This window comes from Megascapheus bottae, chromosome 24 (genome assembly GCF_031878675.1).
Source record: "Megascapheus bottae isolate mThoBot1 chromosome 24, mThoBot2.hap1, whole genome shotgun sequence".
Classification (NCBI taxonomy): Eukaryota; Metazoa; Chordata; class Mammalia; order Rodentia; family Geomyidae; genus Megascapheus; species Megascapheus bottae.
In genome coordinates this window covers 11,872,144-11,883,777 of record NC_143532.1, presented here as the reverse complement: position 1 = coordinate 11,883,777, position 11,634 = coordinate 11,872,144, and the positions used below count along the sequence as shown (strand labels likewise).

Here is an 11,634-nt window from a genome sequence, read left to right as displayed (position 1 = left end):
CATCAGTGTTCAGTTGTTTATAGGATATCATAAGCTGATCACGTTTAAAAATTCAAAGTACCCCAAATGGAGTTTCTTCCCCGAGGGATGTCTCACCCTGTGCGGTGGCATGTCAGGTTTTTGGCAGCAATTTTATACTGTTTCGCAGTCTTCGGTTGAGTCTCACCCAGGAAGGTGAACTTTTTAAGATCATGTACCTGGTTATACTTTAGATGTCACATTACTAGCGTCTGGCTCAGGTATAGCAAAGACAGATGAACAACTCCAGGAGTCAGAAATCTGGTAACACTGATATTTTGAAGGATAATCCTTTATTTTATTGAGATCCTAGGTCTTTGTTCTTGTTGAAAGTAAATTTCTGGGTTTCTAGAATGAACTTTAATAGGGCTGGAATGTCCTGGAATCCAGGTGAATCACCTGAATTCTACCATTTGTCATTGACTTGGAGAACATCTCACAGATTCATGTCATCAAGTAGCTTGTTCTCTGTAAGGGCCTGCTGTGCAGACCCAGGCAAGTCCAACCAAGTGCTGGAAGTGATCATTTTCATTTTTTGGAAAACCTCACACCGGGATGAATCCTCTCTTCTGTCCCTGACATCAGGCTTTGTTTACACTCCAGACTGCCTTGGTGGGTCATGGGATAACTGCATTCCTTGTCTGCACGCACTCTCTTCCTTACCCGAGACCTAGTAGGACTGCTGCTTCAACCTCAATCTGGATCCTCAGCAAACTGCAAACATGGAAGCAATTACTTTTGGTGCTCAGGCTAGGCTATTCGACAAGGCTAGAAAATAAGACTTGGCCTACTTGGCTCTTCCTTCATGGATAGAACTACTGCATTGGATTGTACAACTGTTCTGGAATGCCCCACTGTTACCATGTGCCCCAGAGAACCTGTTAGCTTGGCATACCCTAGAGACAATCTCCCTTTTCTACTCATTCTTTACCAAACTACTTCCAGTTGCAAAAGGAGTAACCTTATAAAACATTTGCTCAATAAAGATTTAGAGGAGCATTATCAGTTATCTTTGGTTCAAGTTATTTTTCCGTGAGAATATAGGGGACATTCCTGTCATGGGTTAAGGATTTACACAGCAGATTCCATCCTGAGGACAGGGTGATTTGCCTGAACTATATAAACATGATTCCTGTATGAGCCAAGCTGGCACTCATCCCAGGGTGCCTCTGAAGCTAATCTTTTAAGCAGAGCGTGTGCTTATCCCTGACCTTACCTTTAATGTTTTCTAACCCACAACTTGCTGATCCTAGGAATTTGCTGCCTCCCAGTGGTTTCTGGGAGAAGCAAGGGCCTCATACTCCAGGTTCTCTAGTACTTGCTTAGTGGGCCATGTCAACTCATTACTGAACCTCAATATTCTTCCTCTGTGCTGGATACAGAGACTGCTCTCAGGAACCTTCTATGGGAACAGAGCCAGCCTAGCAACACCCAAGGTTCATGGTGAAATTAATTTCCACCAAGTCTTTGTTGTTTGCCTCCTTAAATCCATTTCCTGGTGTGCTAATCCCTTTTGCAGTGGTACAGTTTGTACACCTTTTACTGAGGGTATAGTTCATTGTTAGCCTCTTTAAGGTTGACAAAACATGAGCACATATGCAGCACTGAACACATTATAATGGCAGAATAGCTTTTAATACTTTATTTCTATGCCTATTTATACAACATGGAATTTTATCTTTGTGGAATTTGGCATTTAAAAGACTGGATCTGTTGGTATAAATGGTTGCAATAGCAGGACCTAATACATAGAACTGAATCACTCTAACAGGTTTAAAACTACAGGTAGTGACTAATATTGGTATAAACTTGCAAAATGGACAAATAAAACAATATAGAGAATCATGAGAGAATAAAGAGCAGTGGATGAAGGAGCTGTGCGCCGGTGGCTCACACTTGCCATCCTAGTGACTTGGGAAGATGCCAGATGGAGAGAATTCTTGAGACCCTTCTCAACCCACAGCTGAATGCAGTGGTTTAAATTATGTGGGAGGCTGACATTGGGAAGAGCATAGTTCAAGGACTGCCAGAGCAAAAAAAAAAATCCATGGAACTTCCATCTCAGTGAAGGGAACCAGGCATGGTGCCATGTGCCTCTCATCCTAGCAACAATAGGAAGCCTAAATGAGATGGATTATGGTGTTTTCAGGGAGAAAGCGAAACCCTATCACAAATAACAAGCACTAAAAAGGGCTGGAAGTTTGACATGATTCAGAGGTACAGCCTGCTTAAGTAAGTACAAGACTGCTCAAAACCCAATACCATCAAAAAAGAACTAAAACCCAACCAAATAAAAACCCCAAGGGGGCATTTTTCTGTTAATTTACTTTCCCCTGTAATGGAGTGAAAAACAAACTCACTGGCTCAGTGGTAGACCATTTATCTCCCAGTATTGGTGCATACACACACACATACCTTAGTAATACTAATTTTGAAACTTGTCTCACTAGCTTTATTGTGTGTGTGTATATATATATATATATCTCGTAAGAAGACACCTAAGACATTCAGATCTAAAAAATTTTTAAAGGAATTGCTTACTTCCATGTTAAAAGTTAATTTTTATTAGCCAGATTCTGGTGGCTTATGCCTATAATCCTACTCAGGAGCTAAGATCTGAGGATCATAGTTTGAAGCCAGCCCTGGTAGGAAAGTCTGAGAGTCATTATCTCCAATGAATTGCTCAGATAAAAGCTGGAAATGGCACTGTGGCTTAGGTGGTCAAGCAGCCTTGAGCAAAAGAAGCCCAAGGCCAGCGTCCACATGCCAAGTTCAAGCCCTAGTCCTGGGCCTGAATTTATTAAACTGAGTATCATATTATTACATATTGTTCCTTAGCACCACTGCAAAAGGATGACAAGCTCTGTAATCAATACGATAGTCCTAAGTAGGGAAGTAGAGATGACTGTTTACTAAAACCTCCAATGGTTCAGAGTCTACCTGTTCCTCAGCCGCTGCTGCTGCCTAGGCTGTGCTGTATGTACTTCTTTTCCAGCCCCTTTGTCAGAGAAAGGGCTTTCTCCAGAGACAGGGCAAGTGAACCTTACTGCTTTTCTCCTTTGGTCTTCAGCACAGACTTGTACTAGGAAAAAAAAAACCAAAAACCTAAGCCAGGAAGTGAAAGAAACTTTCATTTTTATAGCATTTTTCTCCAAATGTAGGATCACCTCTGATTGAGGCCAAAGAGTTCTACTGTGAGAGGAAAAAAAAATTTCCTCTCTTAGGTTAAGTTTTCCCTGTTATTGGGTATGCTTTTTCTGTCCATATGTTCAGTTAGGAATCCTAAAAGGATGTCACCAGGCCAGTTGACATTAGTCCGATCCCTTAAGAGCCTATGGAAGAACTACATGAATATCACAAGACCATCAGTCTGAATCAATGTCCGGGGGATGGTCATAGTCAAACGCCTTCCGTACATCCAAAGGGTACTTGCTCCACACCTGTCGAACGTTGCTGTCTACTTCCTCACTGAGGCTGTTGGAGTCATCAGAGCCAGAGCCTAGATGGAAAAAAATCAACAGACTTATTGTATGATACAGGTGGCTGCGAGACCCTCTTCCATTCTCAAAAAGGTATTTTTGTTGTTGCTGTTCTAAAACACATGTTCAATTTAGACTACAAAATACCTTTTTTAAAAAAACAGTGGCTCACACCTGTAATCCTAGCTACTCAGGAGGCTGAGGATCAAGATTCAAAACTAGCCCAGGCACAAAAGGACCTGAGACATCTCCAATTAACCTCTAGAAAACAGGAAGTGGGGTGAGAGGGTAGGATGGTAGCCTTGAGCTGAAGAGCTCAGGGATGGCGCCCAGACCGAGAGCAAGCCCTATGAACATCCCTCCCCCACCACACACACACAAAAAAGCAGTCATACTGGGGACAGAGTAAAGGAAGGGGTGACATCCAAACAAAAAACTTGTAGGATTATGCAGTTTGTGGGAACTATTAGCATATCAGTGTGAGAAGACTCAAGAAAAGGTGCCATGTGATAAATGTAGACTGGGTTAATTTAACTGCTGTACAATTGCTAGTACCTGATTAATGAAACTAACCCCTCTGTATATAACCTTCATAATAATTAAAAAATCTTTTTTAAAAAAGCAAGGATTAGGGGCCAGGAGTTTGGCCTAGTGGTAGAGTGCTTGCCTCGCATGCATGAAGACCCAGGTTTGATTCCTCGGTACCACGTACATAGAAAAAAGGTGGAAGTGGTGCTGAGGCTCAAGTGGCAGAGCTCTAGCCTTGAGAAAGTCCAATGACAGTGCTCAGACCTTGAGCTCAAGCCCAAGACTGGCAAAGAGCAAAACAAAACAAGGATTATAGTCGTGAGCCTGACTGCTAGCAACTCACTCAGAGGCTGAGGTCTGAAGATCATAATTAGAAGCCAGCCTGGGCAGAAAACTCCCCAAGAGACTTAGCTCCAATTAACATTTCAAAATCCGGAAGTGGCGCTATTGTTCAAAGTAGTAGAGTACTAGCCTTGAACAGGGACAGTGCCCAGCCCAGGACCTGAGTTCAAGCACCATGACCACCACTATAACAAAAAAAGCAATCATTCTCACTATTTAATCCACATCTCTTAACTACTGGAATATTTCCTTCATCCTGTTGTTTTGACAGAGTTTCTCTTTGTAGCTCAAGCTGGATCCTCAAATTCTGGATCCTCCTGCCTTAGCCTTTCAAGTGCTGGGATGACAGATGTGCATCACCAGGCTCAGCAAAATCTGAAAAAAATCTTTTTTTTTTGGTATTGCTGGAGATCGAATCCAGAGTGTTATATGCATGCTAGGCAAGCACTCAACCACTGAGCTACATCCCTAGCTTATATCTTTTAGTACAGGATTTTGTTGCTATGCCACTGTTTAATTGTTCCTTTACCAGGCAATATGTAGTTATTTCTGTTGGTTGCATTTAGAAGGACATGATTGTCAAAGGAACTGGACTGTCAGGACATCTTTCTTCCCTTTTCACCCAGATTTATGTTTATATTGCATCTTTTAAAAACAGTAAGTGGAAAACACTACAGTTTCTTAGAGCAAATGACTTGACAACCCTGAGGCTACTGCTAACGGGAAACTTTTTTGTTATTTTTTTGAGATAGCCCAGGCCGACGACAAACTCAAAAGTCCTCAACGTTCCAAGTATTGCGATTTACAGGCCTAAGGCTAGTGTAATATGTATAGCTGTGAACACAGGTGGGGCCACTGATGCCTGGGCTTCATACTTTCTTGATGAGAATATGGAAAAGGACAGAAAATGAAGCTAAGGAAAGGAAAGTAAGTTGACTGAAGCCACAGATAGGCAATGACAAGGAAGGATCTGCCTGACATTACATCTGACCTCATATTACCAGTTGTCCTGGAAACACTGTTCAGTGGCAGGGAAGGAAAGTCATTTACAAGCCTATCAATCACTCCTTGACCTCAGTCTTGGATATTCAGTTTCTTCCCTATCTTCACTGCCACCAACCTCTGGAATCTTCATCTCCATCACTGCTCTCTTCCTCTGGGTACTCATTGCGCCAATTATTTTCACTGTTCTCATCATCTTCATCTTCATAAATGTCCTCTGCTGGCTGTTCATCATTCACCTGCACATCTCAAAACAAACATGAGTCTAAATGAAAACTTCTAAGGTTATAAAGTTTGTGGAAACTATTAGCATATAAGTATGGGAAGACTCAGAGAAAGGTGCCATGTAATCAAAGTAGACTAGGGGGTTCATCTTACTAGGGGGGGCTATAAGCATGTAGATAGCCCTGTTTCACCCAGAATCCAATATCAGAATACCACATTCTAACTCCATCAACAGGGTAGAGGAACAGCAGCTCTGAGCAGGTAATGCAACCATATTTAAATTCCTGAATGGAAGCCAAAAGGGAGAGGGATTGTATGGAATGTGGTTAATGCCAAAGGCCAGGAAAAAAATTTCAGCTATGGGAAGGCAGGAGTAGAGGGCCTACAGTGATCCAAACAGGTATGTGACTGAAACTGGTAGTAGTGCAGGTGAGAGGATAAAATGCTTGTCTCCATTTTTCTCATAAATCATGTAAGAACTTAAGAACCACCGTCCTCAGATCTCAGACTCTTAAGTAGCTAGCAGAACAAGCATGAGCCACCGTGCCTGGCAGGGTTTTTTCCTCTTTTAAAACACAATAAAAAAAATTAATGCTGGGTGCTAGTGTAATGCCTGTGTGTGTGTGTACTGCTGTCATTTTTTTTTTTTTTTTTTGCCAGTCCTGGGCTTGAGCTCAGGGCCTGAGCACTGTCCTTGGACTTTCTCAAGGCTAGAGCTCTACCACTTGAGCCTCAGCACCACTTCTGACTTTTCTATGTATGTGGTACCGAGGAATCAAACCCGGGTCTCCATGCATGCTAGGCAAGCACTTTAACCACTACGCCAAACTCCCGGCCCCACTGCTGTCATTTGTATTACTTAATTTCTCTACACATATTCTACTCAAGAATGGGTAGCTATAAAGATATTATAGGGCCAGGAGTTTGGCCTACTAGTAGAGTGCTTGCCTAGCATGCCCAGAGACCCGGGTTCGATTCCTTAGTACCACATACATAGAAGAAACCGGAGGCAGCACTGTGGCTCAAGTGGTATAGCTCTAGCGTTGATAAAGTCCAAGCACAGTGCTCAGGCAATTCAAGCCCCAGGACTGACCCCCCAAAAAAAAGATATTGTAAATCTTATTAAAGGTTTGTTATGGGGCCAGGCACAGTGGCTCACCTCTGTAATCCTAGCTACTCGGGAGGCTGAGATCTGAGGATTGAGGTTCAAAGCCAGCCCAGGCACTAAAGTCCATGAAACTCTTACCTCTAATGTCTTGAGCAAAAGCTCAGGGATAGTGCACAAGCCCTGAGTTCAAGTCCTATGACTAACCAAAAAAAAAAAAAAAAAAAAAAAGGCTGGTTGTGGCTTAGTGGTAGAGTGCTTGCCTAGCTTGAATGAGGCCTAGGTTCCATTCCTCTACCACACAAACAGAAAAGGCAGGAAGTGGTGCCATGGCTCAAGTGGTAGAGTGCTAGCCCTGAGCAAAAGGTCAGGAACAATGCCCAAGTTCTGACCCCCCCCCCCAAATAAATAAATCCATAAATACTGATGGTTCCTTTTTTTCAAATTCTCTGTACTAAACCAGTTTTGTAAAAGTATCTGAAGAAAGACCACAAACACACACACACACACACACACACACACGTATATATACACATATATACACATTCCATTAATATGTATTTAGGAGCTTGAACTCAGGAACCTGTGTTTGCTAGGCAAGCCCTCTACTATCTTAGCCACTCACCCCAAAATTTTCCTTTTAAGTAACAAGACCTAAGAACAATGTTACCAGGGTTGGAGTGTGGTGATGGAAATCACCCTCAGGAGAAACAGAGCTTAGGCTGTTATATGCCCACTTCTTATGGAACCCCTTACCAGATCCCACTCCTGGTTATAGGGCTGCACAGAGAGGATGTTCTCAATCCATCCTGGAGTGGCCATATCTAAGTAGTAAATGTCATACACGTAGTCTTCATGCTTCTGTTCTTGGTGCCCAACTCCTGATCCGTCTTCAGATACAACTAACCGCTCACGTAATAACTCTACAGAATTGCAGAGAATCACATCTGGATCAGCTATCTGTGAAGAAAATAAAGATAGAAGACTGACTGGCTCAAAACATGATGTTCCAAGAACTGGACGAAAGAAGGCCTGCTACATTGATTTCACTTTTCTTAGTCCCTTTTACTAAGGTCTCAGTTACTAAAGAAATCAAGGATATCTAGTGTCCATTCTCCCTTTGATCAATTTCCCCATCTACTTTGCCCCAATGACCTTGTATTTCAGTAAGAGTGAAAAGAAGTTTCTTTTTATTTTTATACTATTCCTGGGGCTTGAACTCAGGGCCTGGGAACTGTCCTTGAACATTGTTTTGCTCAAGGCTAGCGCTCTGGCACTTGAGCAACAGCCCCACGTCTGACCTTTTCTGTGTATGTGCATACCAAGCAATGGAACCCAGGGTTTTGTCTTTCTAGGCAAGCACTCTACCCCTAGGCCACATTCTTGGCTGAAAAGCAATTTTCTTACAAATAATATAGTGTTTAGAAAGTATCCTTTTTCCCATTCCTTACTACTATGCTGGACCCCAGACATACTGACCTGGTATATACTAAGCAGCCTGTGTTTTGCAAGATCTCTGTGGTAAAATCTCTCTCCAAGATATCCTCAATGCCTCTGCTACTTAGCTTCTTTAAATCTTCTCTCACATGTCTTTTTTCCATTCAAGTTCGAATTCCATAGGGATCACTGGTTTAGTGCTTTGCACCCCCTGACCCGTATTGACACCTCACACCGAATTCATTGTTTTATGTTTCATCTCCCCGAAGCTCTCCCTCATTACTGTATCAACAACGTCTGGCACATTCATAGTAGGCACTCCGTATACATACGTCAAAAGTAAATCAGTAAAATGAGGCCACCGCTCCAGACAGATCACATCCATCCCTATTTTCGGTCGCAGACTCCCGGAACAATAGTCCAGAGACTCCCAGGGCCCACTTTAGGGTGCTTACGATGCAGGAGTCTGTGACAACAGCCTCTGGGTCTTTCTCCTCGTGGATCAGGTCCAGCAGCTCGAAGCCTGCGTCCTCGGTGGCTTCTGGCGCGCACTCGGCTTCCAGACTGCCAGAGGTCCCTGAGGCCCGGCGGCTGGAGACCACCCGGTAGCGGCCTTCTTTATGGACCTCTCGAGCTGAGGCGCGGAGGTCGCGGCGGATACGCTGCTGGCTGTCCCGGGATGGGCGAAGGGCAGCCCGCACCAGGGGCTGAACCGGCTCCTCCTGGGGGACGGGCGGGAGCGGGGAACGGCGTCAGCAAGGGTGATGCGGGAGGAGGGGGGGGGAAACCTAGGGCAACCCGAGAAATTCCAGCGGCGTCCTAAGCCCCCCCTCCCCACAGATCACCTGGGAGCGCACGGTGGCCACCAGCTGAAAGACATTGTTCTCCGCCGCGCTCTCCCGACACTCGGGAGTCTTCTGAGAACCCGATTCCTCCTCGGCGCCTCGGAGGCGTTTACAAGCTAGCACTAGAGCCTCGGCAGGCTCGGCGCTACGCTTCCGCTTTACTCGCAGCACGGCCGTCCTGCCCGCCTCCATGGCCGCTGTCGCGGGGAACTGTGGGAAGGCGAGGGGTGAGTCGGAAAAGGCCACTACTTCCGCTCCGGGCCCCGCCCCTGGCACGTCCTGCTTTGACGTCCGGATGCCCCGCCCCCACACGCTGGCCGCGGCAAGATGGCGGCAGAGGTGAGCGGAGCGGTCCCAGAGGCCGGGGAGGTGCTGCTGGGTGTTCGGAGAAGGCGTGGGGGGGTGGGCGGGGAGGGTCTTGTGGTCGGAGTCCCGGGGACAGCCGTCATCCTGTCCTTACCTCTAGGGTTCTGGTAGAGGCGTTTGGTGTGGCTGTCCTTGGGCGCCAGGACGCGCGTCTCTGCCGGACATGCTCTCGAGTCCGCGTGGAGAGGCTGGGAGCCCCGTGGCCCGCGGGAGAGCGGGGTTGCCGGCCTAGCCCGCCCCCGCGGTGTGGCCAGGTGGTAGACTTCTCGGGGGCTGTGGCCGAGCCCAGCACAGGGCCCGGGTCATTCGCGGTACTCGTGCCCGCGCCTCCCTTGAGCCAGAGACAGCCGGACCTCACGCTGCTGCAGCCTTCGCCCCGAAACTGGCTCTGCGCCTCAGGTTCTGGGATGTCTCGGTAGCTCGCCTTTGTTAAGTCACTTTTGCGAGTACGTGGAGAGCATTCTGTGGACTGTGAGCTCACCTGGAGCCGTTTCGAAAAGGTGTGCACACGGGGTAGACATAGGCACGGAAGACATGCACGCAGGCAAAATCCTTTCCGAAGTCGAAGCCCGGTGTCATTTGCAGAAGCCCAGCATTTCCTCTGTTCTTTGTAACTTTAGTCAAAAGTCCGAATGGTCAAAAGTGGTTTGGTTTTTTTTTTTTTGGTCACATTTTCCATTTGTATCTTGTACTTCTACTTTAGGGTCCTATCATGAAAAGTTGGGTAAATATCCACATATTAGTAACTACTCTTCCCCAACTTCTAGCCTAACCTGTCCATGACCTATTCTCTTTCCATTGTTCTCTATGCCAACTGGGAATGTAGCTTTGTCCTATTGAGTTTGCCTTGCGCCAGGAAGATACTTGATCTCCAATATCAGAACCAAAGTGATTATGGTTAGGTCGATTATGAATATATTCGTTATGATTAAGGTTTGGCAACGTGAATTCCGTTCATTTCTGGTAACACCATGTGAGTTCTCAGCTCTTTAAGATCGGAGAGCTCTTTTGGCCAATCCTGGGGCTTTAACTCAGGGCCGGAGCGTGGTCCTTGGACTTTTTCCTCAAGGCTAGTGCTCTACCACTTACTTGAGTCACAGCACAACTTCCAGCCTTTTTCTATGTATGTGGTACTAAGGAATTGAATTTCAGTCTTCGTACATGTTAGGCAAGCACTCTACCACTAGGTCAAACTCCTAGCCCTAGGAGAGCTCTCATGAATCCAAAATATGGGCTTCTTCTGAGAGAGAACAAACTATAGCAGTACCTGAGGAAATTTACCTGTAGAGGATATGGATTTTGTTGGAAACCAAGACATGGTTCTATTCTCATTGTCTAAAGATAGGATGTAGCACAGAGGTAGAGTTTGCATTTGTGATACCGTGGGCTTGACTTCCTAGCATCCGTATGCCCCCCAAATTATTTAGATTTATACAAAACCAGCAACTTTTCTTTATCTCTTCTTTCTTTTCTTTTTTTTTTTTTTTGTTGCCAATTTTGGGGCTTGAACTCAGGGCCTGAGCACTGTCCTTGGATTTTCTCAAGGCTAGCATTCCACCACTTGAGCCCCAGCACCACTTCAGGCTGTATATGTGGTATCAAGGAATTGAATCCAGGGCTTCCTGCATGTTAAGCAAGCACTCTACATTAGGCTATCCTTCTAGTCCCAAACCAGCAATTTTTCTTTAATCGCCTCCTCTAAAATTGGGGATTGGCTTCCTTCATGTTAGGCAAGTGCTCTATCATTGAACCATGCCTTTGACCTTTATAGTTACAAAAAACAGTGTGATCCTAGTGAGAACCACAACATCAAAAAAAAGAAAGGAATTCTAGGGCTGGAAATGAGGCTTAGTGGTAGTGGTAATACCATATGAATCATAGGATGAAGGCTTATGGAATTTTCCCCATGAAGACCTTATGGATGTATTTGTTTCCTTGTTCATTTTGAGTTTAGCCAAACTCATTTAGTGTGCATGATTGTCTAGACCTTTTTGATCTAATAACCCCTCCCAATGGTGCCCGTTTAAGTCTATCCCAAACATTCAAGCCACATATAATTATTTCTTCTATAGCATGACACAATTTTTTGTTTTTGTGGGTCATGGGGCTTGAACTCATCCTGGGTGCTGTCTCTGAGCTCTTTAGCTCAAGGCTACCACCCTACCCTTCAGCCTAGCCCCACTTCCCATTTTCTAGAGGTTAATTGAAGATAAGAGTCTTAGGTCCTTTTGTGCCCGGGCTGGCTTTGAACCTTGATCCTGAGATCTCAGTCTCCTGAGTAGCTAGG

At 45.1% G+C, this 11,634-nt stretch overlaps 1 protein-coding gene across 3 annotated transcripts; it reads right to left on the bottom strand.

Moving 5' to 3' along the window:
* Nucleotides 1-305: 305 nt before the first annotated feature.
* Slc7a6os (solute carrier family 7 member 6 opposite strand) lies at nucleotides 306-9,745 on the bottom strand. 3 transcript variants are annotated; one of them, XM_090357387.1, is made up of 7 exons: nucleotides 9,442-9,745; nucleotides 8,982-9,191; nucleotides 8,592-8,858; nucleotides 7,456-7,659; nucleotides 5,488-5,608; nucleotides 3,459-3,517; nucleotides 306-732 (listed from the first exon to the last, which is right to left on the bottom strand). In XM_090357387.1, the coding sequence occupies exons 2-7, from the start codon at nucleotides 9,171-9,173 to the stop codon at nucleotides 712-714; spliced, it is 864 nt and encodes a 287-aa protein (XP_090213513.1). In that variant the 5' UTR covers nucleotides 9,174-9,191; nucleotides 9,442-9,745; the 3' UTR covers nucleotides 306-711. The 3 variants fall into 3 exon arrangements, with proteins under 3 accessions (XP_090213513.1, XP_090213512.1, XP_090213511.1); XM_090357386.1 differs by lacking the exon at nucleotides 306-732 and adding an exon at nucleotides 1,623-3,100 and having other exon boundaries at nucleotides 9,442-9,744; XM_090357385.1 differs by lacking the exon at nucleotides 306-732 and having other exon boundaries at nucleotides 3,132-3,517; nucleotides 9,442-9,743.
* Nucleotides 9,746-11,634: the final 1,889 nt, after the last annotated feature.